At 43.0% G+C, this 19,929-nt stretch overlaps 1 protein-coding gene across 1 annotated transcript in view; it reads left to right on the top strand.

The window, feature by feature from the left end:
* Positions 1-19,929, top strand: part of EDIL3 (EGF like repeats and discoidin domains 3) — a 190,856-nt gene that overhangs the window by 91,608 nt on the left and 79,319 nt on the right. The window contains exon 6 of the mRNA XM_066612550.1: positions 11,910-12,091. Within this exon, the coding sequence (XP_066468647.1) occupies positions 11,910-12,091 (182 nt within the window). The remainder of the gene's footprint in view (positions 1-11,909; positions 12,092-19,929) is intronic.

Raw genomic sequence — 19,929 nt, 5'->3', positions numbered from 1 at the left:
CCTTTAAACTGCGTTTCTGGAAAACCGGAAGCACAGTTTCCAACCCTGTTGGGAGCCTCAAAGAGGCTTCCGCGGAGTCCTAAAGACTTGCGCCTGGGGCATTTGCCCCATCATTCTTAATGGGAGGTCTGCCACTGTCCCAAGATTTGGCTGCTTCCTCATGTGCTAGTTTTCCACTTGCAAGGAATTAATTGTATTACACTCAGTTTAAATATGTGATCAGGTTTACAGTGGAACTCTCCATTTTGTCCTTTTCAGTGCTCTGCTGTTTTCTGCTCTCTATCACATTCACTTTGGAATTCCACCACTTCGTTCCCACTTCATGTTACACATGTAGGCTGGGCCGTAGAATAAACCTGGCTCTGAAATGGTCTACTGGTTTCAATATTTCAGAACGAACAATCACTTTAGATTAGTAGGGTTTTATTTTGTTCTAAGAGATAAACACATTTAGGAGTATTTAGCAGATCTTGTTAGGCAGGATTTAAACTAATGATGTAATTCCCAAAACACTCTGCCAGCCCAAACCTCTCTTTTATGAGGTTCTTCACTATATCAACATATAGAAACAGAATTTCTTACTGTTTTTATTCATGCAGAATGTTGGAAAATCATCTTCTGATATTTCTTTCCCATGGTGTTGGAGCCACTGCATCCCCATGCAGTGGGCTGGGATGCAAAAGCAGGGAGCTGAGTCAGTGTGTGCAGAGCAAATGAACACAGCCTATGCAGATAAGGTACACCAATAAGTAGGTTCTGTTCAGCAGTTTGGATGGATGTGGCCACACTGCAAACCTCCCCACACCTCCACCAATTCATTTTTCCTCACTTATCTGAAAAAGCCATTATTTTACCAGTAACCAGGAATATATTCTGTGAGCTTCATCTGAATGAACACGGGTGGAGCACCTGCACATGAAAAACTTCAGTGCTTTTTTGTGTTGCCTACACATATACCTGTGCATCACATTGATGGAGGAATGGGAAAACAGACCTTTTTGATGCCTCTGAAACTCCTCCGTGTGCAGGTGCTGCACCCTGAACCCAGTGGGTCTCTTCCATGCGCACATACTCTGCATGCACTTGACAGGATCAAGCCTGCAATGTTCAAATAGCTCTTCTCTGTGATTACGGACAATTTAGCTTGGAACCTTGTAATGCCAGCATTAATTCTGAAGCGTCTCCCATTTAACTGAGATTTATCTTTATGTCAATCATATTTTATTCCAGTTTAAGATGTTACAGTTCTGATACTGCACATAAATGTATGCAGATTCCTGCAGTCCATATCCGTGGGGCATCTTTCATGATTTACATCTGGCATACAATTACTAGAAGTCTAAAAAGCTAATACATATTTTTGTTTTTAAAAATGTCAGGCATTGTGGCTTCTAAAATGTATTTAGATTAGAGCAGTTTGCATGCAATCATGCATCTCTGGTGGCTATAGCTCATTTTTAGCATTGTGCTTTAGTATAGCATTCTTAATTGTTTCCAAAAGAAATGAGCGATGCTGTCAGCCTATACAGAAGTTGTTCAACTGGTATGTTTTAAACTATGTTGGTAAAAGTGTCTGAATTGGTAACATTCTTGTCATGTTTTAGAAGGAGTGTTTTGTTGCACTTAAGGAAAGATACTTCTCTTCTAGAAAACTGATAAGGCTAAAGCTAGATATTACCTTTGTCCAGTGCCTTCTAAGTGTGTTCCTATTTGATGGTGCCTTAGGGTGGGCTGGCCACAATAATGCCGCTGACCTTTCAGTTGCCAATATAACTGGAAATGAATAACAAGAGGAACAATATGACTCTGCATTAGTAGACAAAAATACATTTTTGTAGGAGAAATAGACCAACAATATTGCAAATAACTATCATTATTGTTTCTTGTATGTTAGAAGAGCGTATGCAACTATCGAAACCCTCATGTGCTTGAATAAAATTATTCCTGCCCAAAGAACAATTTTCTATGCTTAAGAGACAAAATAGGGGAGCGTGTGCTGTCTCTATACTTGGACAGGGATCATAATTATACTGACAACAAAAAAAGTTGTCTTGAATAATTTAAAAAAGGATAATAAAATAAGGGCGTAATCCTGCGGTGCCGTTGGGCCAGTGCAAGTCCCATTACAGGAGGTGGTGCAAGTCCGAGGAGACCCATTAAGGCTGCAGTGGCTTACCTGGGGTAAGGGGAACAGTTTCCCCTTACCTCTGACTGAGCCACTTCGGGGCCCTATCTTGGTCTGGATACAGCACAGGCCTCCTGGCCTGCCTGTTCCAGCATAAGATAGGATTGCAGAGAGCTGCACGGCTCTCTTTTGTCTTGTATTCATTGCCACCAGATTTTTGGACTGTGTTCATTTTCAACCACATTAGCTGTCCATTCTGGTGACCATTAGTTGCATATTTGCCATCTGGTGCCAAGTAGAGAACAGTGAACATCTATCCAAGTCAATTCAGAAGTAAGCCTCATTAAATCCAATGTAATTTACTTCCAGAGAATGGTGCAGAACAGCCATTCTCAACCTTTTTTTGGTCACGGCCCCTTAGGAGCTCTTCTCAGGTTTCAGGTCCACCCTGTCAAACAAGGATGCAACATGATAAAGATAAAATCATTTATTATTAAACAACAGTCTGTGGCCCCCTTCAAATATGCCAAGGCTCCCGAAGGAGGCTTATGGCTCCGGTTGAGAATGGCTGGTGTAGAAGATTTCAGCTTAAGTTTCCCACAAATCACTGTGGCTGTCAGAAGTTACTAAGGCTGAAGTCTTAATAAATGTGTTTAAATTTACCAGGGAATAAGTCCTGCTGGGCAGCCTGTAAATATCAGTAACCCATACATGCACTCTTGGTTGTTGGCAGTAGCTTTGGTGATAACATCTAGCTTTCAACCCTGGAGCTACCCTTTGAAGGCCCAGCAGACATGTTCCCCATATGCTTCAAAAGCCAGTCCTTATTTGCTTCCAACTACCTTGTTGTAACAGTGAATAAATGCATAACAAATGAATAAATATCTGACAAACCTGAACCTAAATATTGCTCTAGTCTAGTTTCTCAACTTCCTTAATAAGAGTATTTGCAGTAGAAAAACATTTGCTCCATTCTGCCAATCTGGATTTTGCTTTATCTAAATCAAGACCAAGTTCAAATGCAGGTTCTAGTGAGCACCAGTATGCTATTTGTGATACAGAGCTATTGCTAGCCAAGGTTTACCAAACAGCATAAACTGCTTGCAGAAGAAAATAGGCTTTTTCATAAGGTTGAGTAGGACAGAGATCTGTGTTCAATTATCACTGAATCTGTGAAGAATTAAAGAGGGACCAGTAATCCATGGCTGCCAACTGTTTTAAATAGCTGTCAGTAAAATGGATGGGCCCCTAAAATTGCCCCTGTAGTCATAATCATATAATTTTATGGTACCACAGTAATGAAGCAGCTTGAATAGTGTTGTGCTTCTGCCTGAAGGAAGGAAGATTCTGTGTCTTCTAGAGCTTTTGTGCAATGCATGCTTGTTTTGTTTGGCCTTCTCATCTGAAGAGAAGAGGCTTTTTAGCTGTGCATCAAGGAAATCCAGTAATGGCCCATATTGGTTATGAATATATTATGAAATAAAATTCTGCAATAATCATTCCCAGCCATCTAAACAGATTGCTCATAAGGTCACTGCTATCTTCTTTTTTTACCCAAAGAGAAGTACCCTAAACAAAACACCTGCAAGTGAATGGAAATGGCTGTGAGCTTAACTGCACATTGGAAAGTTTATGCAGGAATGATTATTACTACTGCAAGTTCGGAGGTTGTCTATAATCCCACTGCCAGGTTTTGTGTTCAAGGCCATTATCATGCTATGCTAAGCACAGCCAGAGTAATCTCTTTCCAGAATATGAGGTGCTGGGAAGAAGAGAAGGCCACAGATGTCTGAAGCAGGTTTCCTTTGTGCATTCTGCCCATTGGAAATCTGTTGTGCTGAACTGCTGCTGACTTGTGGAGCTCTGCGGACATGATAAATGAACTCAATGCAGCAAACCTTACCACCTCCACTAATAGCAATACGCTCCCAACAACTTTATTTTCAGTCTACCACATTCTCTTTGCACCTGTTAGAACAGCAATTCAGCCATTATTAGACAGTGGTCGCCTTATCACCTGCATAACTCATGATGTATACTGGGCCTACTGCCATTCTAAGCATTAGATTTCGGAATAAGTATCATTTATGGATAGCATGGTGACCCTTGCCCTCCTCTGTGTTACAGAACACGCAAGAATGTGCTCAGGAGCAACTATATTTCTGGCCAGCTCACTGGCACTGCATGCTAAGACTAGGTATAACAAGGAGTGGGCCTTTGCTTTTCTCTTATTCAAAACAAAAGATGAAGAATAATATCTGCAGAGATCTCTGCACAGAATATCTGCAGAATATTTGCACAGTCCCCATCCCGATCAGGACTGTGGGGTAGGAGGGAGGGAGAACCTTTCCTACCCTGCCATTTTCCTGTTGAAATTCCTCCTCAGAAAGTGTTGTTTCCCCCAGAAAGGCAAAAAATATGGGCATATGGAGCAGTTTTGTTCCCTGGCCAAATAGCAGCTTTTGGGATAGTGATTCTCTTTGAGAGAGTGACATTGGGGAGGGAGAGGTAAAACAGATCAGGGAAATGAGGAAACAGATCAGGGAGGTGACAAGGAGGGACAGGGTTGTAATCATGGGGGACTTCAATTATCCTCATATTGACTGGGTCAATTTGTGTTCTGGTCACGATAAGGAAACCGGATTTCTTGACGTGCTAAATGACTGTGGCTTAGATCAGCTAGTCACGGAGCCCACCAGAGGACAGGTGACTCTGGATTTAATATTGTGTGGTACGCAGGACCTGGTTAGAGATGTAAACGTTACTAAGCCATTGGGGAACAGTGATCATGCTGCAATCCGTTTTGACATGCACGGGGGAAGAATACCAGGCAAATCTCTAACAAAAACCCTTGACTTCCGACGGGCGGACTTCCCTCAAATGAGGAGGCTGGTTAGAAGGAGGTTGAAAGGGAGGGTAAAAAGAGTCCAATCTCTCCAGAGTGCATGGAGGCTGCTTAAAACAACAGTAATAGAGGCCCAGCAGAGGTGTATACCGCAAAGAAAGAAGGGTTCCACTAAATCCAGGAGGGTGCCCGCATGGCTAACCAGCCAAGTTAGAGAGGCTGTGAAGGGCAAGGAAGCTTCCTTCCGTAAATGGAAGTCTTGCCCTAATGAGGAGAATAAAAAAGAACATAAACTGTGGCAAAAGAGATGTAAGAAGGTGATATGGGAGGCCAAGAGAGACTATGAGGAACGCATGGCCGGCAACATTAAGGGGAATAATAAAAGCTTCTTCAAATATGCTAGAAGCAGGAAACCCGCCAGAGAAGCGGTTGGCCCTCTGGATGGTGAGGGAGGGAAAGGGGAGATAAAAGGAGACTTAGAGATGGCAGAGAAATTAAATGAGTTCTTTGCATCTATCTTCACGGCAGAAGACCTCGGGCAGATACCGCTGCCCGAACGGCCCCTCCTAACCGAGGAGTTAAGTCAGATAGAGGTTAAAAGAGAAGATGTTTCAGACCTCATTGATAAATTAAAGATCAATAAGTCACCAGGCCCTGATGGCATCCACCCAAGGGTTATTAAAGAATTGAAGAATAAAGTTGCAGATCTCTTGACTAAGGTATGCAACTTGTCCCTCAAAACGGCCACGGTGCCAGAAGATTGGAGGATAGCAAATGTCATGCCTATTTTTAAAAAGGGAAAGAGGGGGGACCCGGGAAACTATAGGCCGGTCAGCCTAACATCCATACCGGGTAAGATGGTGGAATGCCTCATCAAAGATAGGATCTCAAAACACATAGACGAACAGGCCTTGCTGAGGGAGAGTCAGCATGGCTTCTGTAAGGGTAAGTCTTGCCTCACGAACCTTATAGAATTCTTTGGAAAGGTCAACAGGCATGTGGATGCGGGAGAACCCGTGGACATTATATATCTGGACTTTCAGAAGGCGTTTGACACGGTCCCTCACCAAAGGCTACTGAAAAAACTCCACAGTTAGGGAATTAGAGGACAGGTCCTCTCGTGGATTGAGAACTGGTTGGAGGCCAGGAAGCAAAGAGTGGGTGTCAATGGGCAATTTTCACAATGGAGAGAGGTGAAAAGCGGTGTGCCCCAAGGATCTGTCCTGGGACCGGTGCTTTTCAACCTCTTCATAAATGACCTGGAGACAGGGTTGAGCAGTGAAGTGGCTAAGTTTGCAGATGACACCAAACTTTTCTGTGTGGTAAAGACCAGAAGTGATTGTGAGGAGCTCCAGAAGGATCTCTCCAGACTGGCAGAATGGGCAGCAAAATGGCAGATGCGCTTCAATGTCAGTAAGTGTAAAGTCATGCACATTGGGGCAAAAAATCAAAACTTTAGATATAGGCTGATGGGTTCTGAGCTGTCTGTGACAGATCAGGAGAGAGATCTTGGGGTGGTGGTGGACAGGTCGAAGAAAGTGTCGACCCAATGTGCGGCGGCAGTGAAGAAGGCCAATTCTATGCTTGGGATCATTAGGAAGGGTATTGAGAACAAAACGGCTAGTATTATAATGCCGTTGTACAAATCGATGGTAAGGCCACACCTGGAGTATTGTGTCCAGTTCTGGTCGCCGCATCTCAAAAAAGACATAGTGGAAATGGAAAAGGTGCAAAAGAGAGCGACTAAGATGATTACGGGGCTGGGACACCTTCCTTATGAGGAAAGGCTACAGCGTTTGGGCCTCTTCAGCCTAGAAAAGAGATGCTTGAGGGGGGACATGATTGAGACATACAAAATTATGCAGGGAATGGACAGAGTGGATAGGGAGATGCTCTTTACACTCTCACATAATACCAGAACCAGGGGACATCCACTAAAATTGAGTGTTGGGCGGGTTAGGACAGACAAAAGAAAATATTTCTTTTCTCAGCGTGTGGTCGGTCTGTGGAACTCCTTGCCACAGGATGTGGTGCTGGCGTCTAGCCTAGACGCCTTTAAAAGGGGATTGGACGAGTTTCTGGAGGAAAAATCCATTATGGGGTACAAGCCATGATGTGTATGCGCAACCTCCTGATTTTAGAAATGGGTTAAGTCAGAATGCCAGATGTAGGGGAGGGCACCAGGATGAGGTCTCTTGTTATCTGGTGTGCTCCCTGGGGCATTTGGTGGGCCGCTGTGAGATACAGGAAGCTGGACTAGATGGGCCTATGGCCTGATCCAGTGGGGCTGTTCTTATGTTCTTATGTTCTTAACCCTTCCCATGGGGAGACCCAGCTTCTATTTAAAAAAAAAAAGAAAAGAAAAGAAATATGGAAATGACATGACAACATATGTTCAACTCTCTGATTATTGCACTTCATTAATGGGGTCTGTGTACTGGACACTATATCAAAGATATACTACGAGTACTTTTACTTTGAAAATGATGAGTTGCTTCTGTGGTTGCTGGGCCAGTGAATGAATTGAGTAGTCACACCAACCTTCTGCTGGAACCTTCACTTGTCTGTTCATTCTTTCATGCTCACTTTCGACTGACTTTTATTTCTACCAGAACTTTTTCTCATCAAACAAATAATAGTAGTACTGAAGGCAGAGCTGTGTTTGAAGGCAGTTTTATGCCTTCACCAAACAATGGGCAAAATCTCCACTACACTTCCACTTTGTCTTCACAAAATCCTCCCCCTCTCTCTGTCTTTTAATAGGGCTTTCACACCTCTGTCTTTTAATAGACAGAGGTGTGAAAGCCCCATTGTATTACAAATTTGTGGAGGATCAGTGGAGAGCAGGGGGTGGATCTCTGCAGCACCAACACACACCAGATTTTATCCCCTCTGTTCCAGGCCTCCCTGCCGCCTTTCTCTTCATGGACATATGCTACCAAAATGGCTGGCATAGGTCCAAGGAAACCTATTGGTGATCAGGCAACCAACTGGGGTAAGCAAAAATATTTTTACTTACCTCCTGTTTTTTACTTACCTGCAATCACCCTCCCTGTTGGATGCAGTGTACACTCCCCCAGTGCAACTGTATCAGTGCCAATGGTGGGGCATAGGATTGGCGGTAATTAATTCAAAATATTTATATGCCACCTTTTCCTTCCACTAGGAGGCATTCAAGTTGACTTACATCAAAGTGTAAAACCATAAGCACTAACCAACAAAATATTAACTAATAATTCAGCTCCTCAACAAAACATGAATAAATCAGTCTGGCATCATGAAAAATAAACATAAATAAGACAATGTGGTAGAAATCAAGCAAGGCTCCAGTTGCGAGGGTGAATACGTAAGTCTTTAGCTGCCTTTGGAATAAAATACCATTGCCATAACAATGATGCAAAAATATTACTGGCATAATAATAATATGCATTACTGAATAATTAACATATAGTTTGGCTCTTAAACTGAAGACTATTTTCTGCATTAAACTGAAAAGGAGTATCATTGAATTGAAATGCACCATTTAGCTAGTTTATGAACTGAGTGAAAGAGTGCAATCAGCAATCCACATAATTAGTTATATTTATTACAGTATTTATAAGTATTTTATGTCTTTTTATTGTTGTTGTTTTAAAGCTGGTTTTTAATACTGTTTAATTAAATGTTTTAAGCTGCCGTGGTGGTTACTTCAGTGTGACTGAATAGGTTTGAATGAGATTCAACAGTATAGTATATATATGTTAGCTTAATTTATCTGGAAGTGTTGTTTTGAACAGTTTGTTCAGCTATTTGGGAGGCCTTAAGGATAGCTGTCAATTTTTTCTTGTTTCAGTCAGTTTCAAAAAGATTCAAGATGCTTTTTACTTCAAGAAGGGCTGTTAAACCTAAAACTATCCCTGCTGAAAAGATTCAATACCTCTTCACCAAAGCTCTTACTCCTACAGTTGATGCAATGGTCAGAGAGGGGAGGAAATTATACTTGTTATGCCTCAAGACAGACCTAAATTCATATACATAGATCCAGGTGCAGTGATGCCACTAATTTATTGTGAGGCCTTTTCACCTCTCAGAGGTAAATAAACTAAGGATGGCATGGTCAGTCTTGTAGGAAATAAGATAATTTTGTTTAATTTCATTGTTTAGGTCAGTGTTTCTCAAACTGTGGGTCAGGACCCACTAGGTGAGTTGTAAGCCAATTTCAGGTGGGTCCCCATTCATTTCAATATTTTATTTTTAGTATATCAGACTAGATGCTACCATGGTATGTGACTGCATTTGAGGAAATGTTACGGACCTATACTTTTAACAAGCTACTATGTATATCTTTTAACAATGCCAGTAAATGGGACTTATTCCGGTGTAAGTGTGGGTAGGATTGCAGCCTAGGATTGTTAAAAAATTTCTTGCTTGATGATGTCACTTCTGGACATGACATCACTTCCAGTGGGTCCTGACAGATTCTCATTCTAAAAAGTGGGTCCTGGTGCTAAATGTGTGAGAACCACTGGTTTAGGTAGTTTAACCTATAATGGTTCTGATGTTAAGGTTTTTGGCCCAATGCTGTGGACCAATTATGCTGTTGGAATGAGTGTTCTGGCAGCATAATGCACTTTCCACTGTCACAAATGTGACACACCAGACTACACAGGATGGCTGATGCCAGCATCAATAAGCAACTGGCTCAGCATGGCAACAGACACTGCATGCCCGCTGGCACCAGTTAGGATTGCACAGGTAGCAGAAGTTAGGTAGGGAGGGGGTGAACACTGGATGCCCTCTGCCCCAGATAGGTTCACTCTGGGGAGGGAGGGAGGTGGGGAAGGGTGAAACATAGGGGCGATGGGGTGGAGCTGAGGGCAGATCAGGTCTGAGAAGGGGGTGGGTTCAGCAGCAGTGGTGCCTGCCAGATTCTAACACCTTCCTAGGCCCAATCTGCCTTCACTGGTCCAAGCGAATTTGTATTGGCAACCTTCAGTCTCGAAAGACTATGGTATCGCGCTCTGAAAGGTGGTTCTGGCACAGCGTCTAGTGTGGCTGAAAAGGCCAATCCGGGAGTGACAATCCCTTCCACACCGGGAGCAAGTGCAGTCTGTCCCTGGTCTGTCTCCCTGGCTATGGGCCTTCCTTCTTTGCCTCTTAGCCTCAGACTGTTGGCAAAGTGTCTCTTCAAACTGGGAAAGGCCATGCTGCACAGCCTGCCTCCAAGCGGGCCGCTCAGAGGCCAGGGTTTCCCACTTGTTGAGGTCCATCCCTAAGGCCTTCAGATCCCTCTTGCAGATGTCCTTGTATCGCAGCTGTGGTCTACCTGTAGGGCGCTTTCCTTGCACGAGTTCTCCATAGAGATCCTTTGGGATCCGGCCATCATCCATTCTCACGACATGACCAAGCCAACGCAGGCGTCTCTGTTTCAGCAGTGAATACATGCTAGGGATTCCAGCACGTTCCAGGACTGTGTTGTTTGGAACTTTGTCCTGCCAGGTGATGCCGAGGATGCGTCGGAGGCAGCGCATGTGGAAAGCGCTCAGTTTCCTCTCCTGTTGTGAGCAAAGAGTCCATGACTCGCTGCAGTACAGAAGTGTACTCAGGACGCAAGCTCTGTAGACCTGGATCTTGGTATGTTCCGTCAGCTTCTTGTTGGACCAGACTCTCTTTGTGAGTCTGGAAAACGTGGTAGCTGCTTTACCGATGCGCTTGTTTAGCTCGGTATCGAGAGAATGAGTGTCGGAGATCGTTGAGCCAAGGTACACAAAGTCATGGACAACCTCCAGTTCATGCTCAGAGATTGTAATGCAGGGAGGTGAGTCCACATCCTGAACCATGACCTGTGTTTTCTTCAGGCTGATTGTCAGTCCAAAATCTTGGCAGGCCTTGCTAAAACGATCCATGAGCTGCTGGAGATCTTTGGCAGAGTGGGTAGTGACAGCTGCATCGTCGGCAAAGAGGAAGTCACGCAGACATTTCAGCTGGACTTTGGATTTTGCTCTCAGTCTGGAGAGGTTGAAGAGCTTTCCGTCTGATCTGGTCCAGAGATAGATGCCTTCTGTTGCAGTTCCAAAGGCCTGCTTCAGCAGGACAGCGAAGAAAATCCCAAACAAGGTTGGTGCAAGAACACAACCCTGCTTCACTCCGCTTCGGATGTCAAAAGGGTCTGATGTGGAGCCATCGAAGACAACAGTGCCCTTCATGTCCTTGTGGAAAGATCTGATGATGCTGAGGAGCCTGGGTGGACATCCAATCTTGGGGAGAATCTTGAAGAGGCCGTCTCTGCTGACCAGGTCGAAAGCCTTTGTGAGATCTATGAAGGCTATAAAGAGTGGCTGTCGTTGTTCCCTGCATTTCTCCTGCAGTTGTCTAAGGGAGAATACCATATCAGTGGTCTCCCAAGAACAAAGGTGACAGGGGTGACTGCAACAACTACCGCGGCATCTCTCTCCTTAGCGTTGTAGGAAAGCTGTTTGCCCGAGTTGTACTAAAGAGGCTCCAGGTACTTGCAGAGAGCGTCTATCCAGAATCGCAGTGTGGATTCCGAGCCAACAGGTCCACCACTGATATGGTCCAAGCGAATTTACGTCACTGATATCACTGGCACAGGTCTGAGCTGACACACCTGGACAGCAGGGGCTTACCCCAGGGGAAGGGAGCAAACAAGAGAGGAGATCTAAACTCCCTTGCGGTACCCAGCAGATGCCACGTTGGCACTGCTGAATTGCTGCACACCAGGTTAGGTAGGGATTGGGCTGTTGATCAAACAAAAGAAATTTGCCTCAGCTTAAAGATATATTTTAGTTTAGTTTCCTTATTGTTAAATTTTAAGTGTAAATTTTAACATTCATAGAATGATTCTTTCCAGTGCCATAACTCAAACTGGTCGTTATGGATGATTTCAGTTCAGGATGCTCTGGAACCTCTGATTTTTTTCTTTTCATTTTTTCCCCACAGAATGTTCTGGGCCGTTGGGAATTGAAGGCGGAATAATTTCAAATCAGCAAATTACTGCTTCATCCACCCATCGAGCTCTATTTGGTCTCCAAAAATGGTATCCCTACTATGCACGACTTAACAAAAAGGGTCTTGTAAATGCTTGGACGGCAGCAGAAAATGACAGATGGCCATGGATTCAGGTAACAGATGGAGCAGTGGGCTGGGGTGGAATCTTCTAGTCTCTATTGCCAAAGTCATTTAAGAAAACAATGAAGATAAATGGTAAATTATTATCAAATATTTTATTTGTAGCCTTTATTTGGCTGTAGACTGATGGGAATAGTTCCTACTGCAACTGCTGTAAGTTTTTCAGTGGTCCAGGCTTTCTCAAAAAGTGTTAGCCTGTCTCCACGACAATATTCTGAGCATAACTACAAATTTACAAAGATGTTTAGCAATAGAATAGCATTTACACTGCCTTCTTTCTTATCATAGTAGCAACAGCTGCTGATGGGCACATTTTTACATGTCACACAATCCAAAAACCCAGTCACTTCCCATCTGCCTTGGTGAAAGTTTGGCTCAAAACTGGTTCTGCGAGATGGTATTTATACAAAACCGAATCATTTTTGAAAATAGCATTGGATAAGACATTCCTTTCGCTTTCCATGTGATTCATTAATCCCAAATGAATGTAACTTAACAGTTACAAGAACAGAATGAGATCTAGCTATGAAGAAGTGATAGTCATGCAGATTTGGTAACATAATGTTAAGCACTCTCCTCTTCTCTAAGTGATGAGCAGACCTGGAGTAGCACTATGGGACTTAGGTTCCCATGGATGAGTGAGAGCACGTGACTCATACAGTATCGTGCCCTTTTGATATCCATTTACAAATATACAAGCAGAGCTTATTGTTATATTGTACTAACTATGCAACAAGTGCCCTTATGAAAATGTATGTGTGCATTTGAGCCGGTGTACTTCTAAATGTCAAATACGTAGTAGTTAACCTCCACCAGTGTAAGTACTGATAGTTCATGTGAACTCAAAAGTTTATGACCCGTTTTTCACAAAGAAGCATCTGGGTGTCTACTCTGAGAACCAGGATGCTGGATTAGATGGACATTGGACCCAATCCAGTAAGGCTCTTCTTATGTCCTTAAGAGCAGCAGGGATGGTAAACCTGTATTTGAACTACACTACTTCAGACTGTAGATGGGGGGCTCACCTGATGACATCCCCCCCCAAAAAAAGATTTACATACAGAAAAACTAGTATGTCCAGAAGACGGTTAACCTAGAACCTTCTTCTTGAAGTACTAGTTTTTTATGTGAGCCAGGGTGGTGTAGTGGTTTGGAGGTGGACTTAGACCTGGAAGATCCAGGTTTGAATCCCTTCTCAGCTATGAAGCTTCCTGGATGACCTTGAGCCAGTCACTTTCTTTCAGCCTCACCTACCTCACAGGGTTGTTGTGAGGACTAAAGGAAAGGAGCAGCTGTGTACACTGCCCTGAGCTCTTTGGAGGAAGGGTGGTATAAAAATGTGGAAAATAATAAAATAAATTATACATATATATTTAAATGGAACAGCATCAGTCCATATCTTCCATATCTTCAGGCATATCTTGCTGCCTGAAGAGGTACAGCCCAGACAGGCTTGCTGCTTTATCTGCTGCTTGTAAGAATTAGTCCTCATTTACAAGTAATTGCTAATGACAGAAGATTGTCATGGGCTCTTCCAAGAAGTGGAAAGTTAGTGACTCCAGTTGAGGATTCTTACGAGTTTTCATTTGAAGCCACTTTTCAGCAAGCTGCTGTGTTTTCATCCATTTAACTGGTGCACTGAAATGTTTCCAAAGTCTCCTGTACTGGTAGGCACTGTTCCGCATAAGCTGCACAGCTCACCTCCAAGCTGAGCTCCATGCAGCATGTAGATCACCAACCCGGAAATTTGTCAATGATGCATGATGTCATTGCAGAGCATCTGGAGAGTGTTTCATGACACAACTGCAATGCCACACAGCAAAAGAAGGTGTCTGTGCACTGGCATCCTAGTCCTTTAATCAATCCAAACTGGTAACAATTGCCTATACATAATTTTAATTTAAAACTTCAGTCAAGGACTGTTTTCTTTGTCTATAGCTATACAGTGTTGTACCTTGAGAGCACATCAGATAAATGAGAGCTCTGTTGAGTTCCAGACATGTGGCTCTTCTCATAAGCCACTTTAGTCTTTAAGATAAGTTTCATTTCCTCTCTGCTACTCTACGAACAAGAGATAGATGAGCAGTTCCCTATCATCCATCGTTATAGATTCAGTCCACCACTAGACATTCATTTAATGATTAAATTTCCTTCCTTTCCATCAGAGATGTAGCTCTGTGTAATCTAAGGCAGGGATGCTAGAACACATAGCTATAGGTTTAGTGGACTCACATTTCCTAACACATGCAAGGATAACTTAGCATTGTAAGAACTACAGAAAGGGGGACTGAATTGATCAAAGAACTGAAGCATTTACATGTAAGAAAAGACTAAAGCAGTTGAATGTTTAATGTAGACAAAAAAACTACCAGTGTAGGGAGAGATATGATAGAGTTTTATAAAATTATTGGTCATCCAATGACCTAGATGCCTTTTAAAAAAAGACTGAGCAAAATAATGGATGGGTGTCTTGTTAGCAATTACAGCTAAGGCCCAAATCCTAACCCACTTTCCAGCACTGGCAGAGTGGTGCCAATGGGACATGTGCTGCATCCTGCAGTTGGGGGGCACTCACAGAGGCTTCCTCAATGTAAGGGAATGTTTGTTTCCTTGCCTAGGAGCTGCATTGTCCTTATGTTGGTGCTGGAAAGTGAGTTAGGATTGCGCCCTTAATAGAACATCTGTGTACTGGCATTCTATAGTCTGTATAACTACAGAAAACAATCACTATTAGAGGAAAACATTAGAAAGTGACTGAAACATGACACCACTCAGAAAAGAATACGTCCCATAAAATAAAACATCACCTTAATGCAGGGGTCTCCAAACCCTGGCCTGGGGGCCAGATGTGGCCCGTGAAGAGCTTCTATCTGACCCGCAGCCAGCCTCTGATCTCCTGAGAGCCTCTGTCCCAGTTGACCAAACACAACTAGAGTTGTGCTTGTGGGGTGGAGGAATGGGGATCCATTTGTGTGTGTGTGCTTTATTTCTTGGGCTCTGTTGGTGTTTGGAGAAATCCTGGACATTTGAGCCCATTCATTCATTCATTCATTCATTCATTCATTTATCTAAATTCCATCTCTAATGTATTCATTTAAATTTTATATTTAATTTTTTTCCCCCGACCCTCAACACCATGCCTGATATTTGATGCGGCCCTTCAGCCAAAAAGTTTAGAGACCCCTGCTTTAATGTGTTGTTCTGCGACTCTTTGAAATATAGCCTATTTCTGTATTAGAGCTCTTGAGTTCTAAAGAAAATTAAGTTGTAATGGGAGAAGTCTCCCCCCCCCCCCGTGTAATTGCCTATGGACCTCTTGATATTTTACTAGAGTGAACCATTATTATTTCTCATAATTTTGTATGATTTCTCTGCAAGTGAAAGATTCAGGTAGCCTGTACAGTTCTTTCTGTGTTGAGTTCAGTTTTTGCCCTAATCTTTCAGGTCAATGACACACCAACCAATAAATATGTAATTTATTTTCCCTTCATTCTCCTAATGAGATGAATATTGAAATTCTCATTCTGAATATACACTCCCAGCATGTAATTAGTAATGGGACTACAATGCTTGTAATTGGCTTGCAATTTAAAGGGTCAGTGATTGTGGCATTAAAAGCAAATTAAAGGCAGCCTCAGTTATATCTAACTTTAAAGCAGTCTCTACATTTACAAAAATCAATAAAATAACATCCATGGTAAGCATTTCTTCATAGGGAACATAGAGAAATACTGCTTTATCTGAGATGTAAGAAATAACACCTTATATCATATGATTTTAATAAACCACTAGTTAGCTATAAATAGATTTATCCCTAATGTAAGCAAATCCAGTTTTTTTATACTATCAGCTATAAATCAATGCCATTATCTCTACCATTTTAATTTTACCTTGGTTGATGTGAGTTGTTTTTGTTTTTTTAATACATGATTTCCAGAGACAAAAATGATGTTACACAGAAAGAACCTGTGGAGACAGTCTGGTTCAAAAATATGTTATTCAGTTTTTGAAAAACAGCTCCTTTGCCTTGCTTCTTGAGTAAATGATGGTGCATTTTAATTTAGAAGGAAAATAATTTGTTGTAGTAGCCAACTTAGGGTGCAGTCCTAACCATCTTTCCAGCACTGTGCCAGTGGGGCATGTACTGCATCCTGTAGTTCGGGGGCAATTATGGAGGCCTCTTCAAGATATGGCAATGTTTGTTCCCTTACCTCAAAGTTGCATTGACCTTATGTCAGTGCAGGAAAATGGGTTAGGATTGTGCCGTTAGGGCCCAATCCTATCCAACTTTCTAGCACCTGTGCAGCCACAATGCAGCCCTGAGGTAAGGGAACAAATATTCCAGTACCTTGAGGGGAGGTCTCTGTGAGTGCCTCTCCAACACAGGATGCAGTGCATGCCCCATTGGCACAGCTGCACCAGCACTGCAAAATTGGATAGGATTGGGCCCTGAGGTTGAGTCAGAACCCTATCAAATCAACATGATGGTTGAATACTTGCCATGTCTGGATAGTTAGCCTGCCCCACATCATTGCCATCAGCTCCATGACAAAGCATGGTGAGGCTGGAGTGTTCAGTTGTTGGCTTTGAGACATGGGCACGTTAGCTTGAGATACTGGGCTAGACTAGCTGGGGACCTAGGCAGAATTGGAAGCAGGTAGGCAGAAAGACTTAGAATAGACAACAGAGGAAAAGAGTGCAGGGACATGCGCATAGCCCCGTATGGGACTCCTCTAATCTCTGCCTGGTCTGAGGCTGGTGTAGCAATTTTCTGCAGAAAGGGATGCATCTACCCTGCTGTATAGGGTTAGGATTTGGCGCCTCTGTGCCTGTGGCGCTCTGTTCATGTCACACCTATGACATGCCCAAGAAACTCCCATGATTGCCCCCAGCCAGCAGTAGTGGCTGGTTTGCATCAGGTCTGTATCAGTGTAGGATTCAGGCACATAGCCCTGGCATGAGGTTGACATTCATCAGCGGAAGCTATCTTCCATCAGCTGAGCTCTCATTGCACTGGTGGATCATGTTACGCACCAGTATTTCCCATGGATAGGATTGGGCCATGAGTAGATGAAAACTGGAGGATGTGTGTGCATCATTTCCTCTCTTTACCAATTTCTAATTTCATTGCATGTGAAGAAATAGCAAAGTTATGCATTCCTGCCCCACTCACCTGCCCTTTCATGCTCCTGGGCAACAATTCTGGAGTGATGATTTCCAGAGTCTGAGCAGGATATTGATTGTTCTTTTCAGGCCTAGGCACTTTGGTCTTCCCTTATGTCCACCCAGTTCTAATATTTTGCCCATGCATGGGCATCTAGGGGTGACAGAGGTGGGACAGGCACACCCAGTTGCCAGGATAGGAAGGTGAAAATTCATTACACCCACTGAAAATAGAGACAGGATGGGAGACCAGTGTGTGACGCAAGCCAAACTCATAAGTTGTCTCTCCCTCTGCTGTCATTGTTGGATTTCAACATTACCAGTGTTAGCCACTCCTGTTGCAAGGGCTGGCTCAAGGCCTCCTGATTCCTGAGGTAGCATGCCAAATGCTGCCCTCCTTACCCAATAATGCGCCATCCTCTGGTCCTCCCACTCTCCAATGTTCAAGCTCAGAACTCCCCTTCCCTCCAGATTTCCTCTTCCTTTCTGTCCCTCTGTTCCTTTTCCAGTCCAGGGAGTGGAAAGAAGGGGGAGCAGTGGATGCAGCTAGAAGGCCTGAGATGGGCATCTGCCACTAATCTACTGCCTGAGATGACCACCATGGCATTTACTACCTCTGCTGTTAAATCCTGTAAGAGGGTGTTCCCAGAGCCATTGCTTCTGATGACCAAAGCAGGAATTGTGTGTGTGTCCCGCACGCACATACCATTTTATGCTGAATTTGACCTTTTTTCATTACATGCTAAAGGAACTTTGTTGCTTATGGAAACTTTCCCAACTAGCCAGGATAGGGAGGTCTCCTTTGACTGGGAGAGAAAAAAAGAAAAGAAGGCAGCTTCCCCTCCAGTAGCAGGATGCAAAATAAGTTTCATTGCTGAATCTGCCAGCAGACATTGATCTGCAGTTCAGGGATGGAAATCCATTAGTCCCTGAGGTTCCACTACGAGAAAGCGCACATTGATCCCACTGTGTCGTCCTTCCTTTTTCTCTATGCAAGCTATTAATATATCTCTGGCTCATTGTGGTTTCATGAGCACCAGCACTTCAATACCCTGATGGCTGGGAATCAGAGCGGAACAGTGACATATATTACCTGTTCTGCAGGGAAAAACTATTTTTGTATTGGCCATAGCTAAAGAGAGTATCCAACTCACAACACTTTTCCAGTTCTGATTAAAGCTTATATCCCTAAGGACATATTATACCGATTACATTAATTTACTGCTTACTCTAATGAGCCCGTTTAAATTATTCCTGATGGAAATTTACAAATTTCATTTAGAAAGAGACTTTTATAGTAATCTTATACATACTTATAAATAAAGATCCTTAAAATGTACGTTCTTTCTTGATTAAATGAGAAACGACCAAAGCCTAGCAAGTCGTTATGCTGGTAGAACACATGTTCTGCCAGCATAATAAGCTTTACAGCAGCTACAGGTAGGGGAAGGGCAGAGGGCAGATCAGGCCTGGGAGGGGGCGGTTTGGGGGCAGCGGCACCTGCCAAATCCTAGCCCCCTTCCCTGGTCCGATCCACCTGCATGGTTCAATTCTGCCTTGCACTCACTATGGTGGCTTGTCGGGTTTATTTTACCCTGGGCAAGGGAACATTTGTTCTCTCCAGAGGCCATAACTCCCCTCCAGGATGCAGCAGTAGCCACATAGGCTGTGCTGCATCACCGTACAGGGAGTGAGTTTGGATTGGTGTGAAAAACAAAAGGACGCTTTGCATTAAATCAAAATGCTTACTGCTGTTTCAGCAGCACAGGAAAACATGTTTGTGTTATACTTATTTGTCTATTCATCCTAATTACAATAACGCTTTTGAACATTTGCCTCCTTATTATTTCTAAAAGATAAATCCTACATGTTCCTTTGCAAGTAGTTGACTAGTGAAAATCACTCTTAGAGGCTGATAGGTGTAAACTCACTTTTTCTTTTCTTTTCTTTAAATTTTTATCAACTAAAATTAACAAAAACAAACCCAGAGAACCTTGAATTTAGAATAACATAGTTACCAGGTCTAAAACGTAGGACAGACAAGAAAAAACAAACAAGAAAAAGATGAAATAAAATAAAGATAAAAACAGATACTGAAAGTTATATAGCAAGTGTGGAGTCCTAAGTCTGAATTATTTTATTCTCCTGCAAATTCATCACATTTTAAACCATCACATCTTAAACAGTCTATTGGTTATTTCTAAAATATAGGTGAGCGTCCCTTTGCGAAGCTCCGACCAGCAATAGGCTGCATATGCAACGCTGCCGCTGGTCCCTGCACCCCCCCCCCAAGCCTCAGGAGCTGAGGAGAGCTCTGTTCAGTGCAGTTGTGTGCTGTCTCTGCGAAAAGCCTCTGGAAGCAAGGGGAGCGCAGCTTCCCCTCGTCTTTGGAGGCTTTGTATAGTGTCAAGCCTCTCTTGATGATGGGGGTACCAGTCCGCATCCCGGTTGCTAAGCGACTCATGGTGCTATTTTCTTGAATTGTTTTTTTAAAAAACCTTTTTTTCTATTCCTCTCTGTATCAATTATTTAATTATCCATTCTTTATTTTATTTTCAGCAGAAGATTTTGTCTCTATATCAATTATCTACTCATCAAATCCATAATTCATTAGACCAATTTTCCTGTTCATGCACAGGAAGTCCATGAATGGTTTCTAATTGTCCAT

Source organism: Tiliqua scincoides, chromosome 2 (genome assembly GCF_035046505.1).
Source record: "Tiliqua scincoides isolate rTilSci1 chromosome 2, rTilSci1.hap2, whole genome shotgun sequence".
NCBI classification, from domain to species: Eukaryota; Metazoa; Chordata; class Lepidosauria; order Squamata; family Scincidae; genus Tiliqua; species Tiliqua scincoides.
The sequence above is the reverse complement of the archived record's forward strand: the minus strand, read 5'-3'. Positions and strand labels throughout refer to the sequence as shown.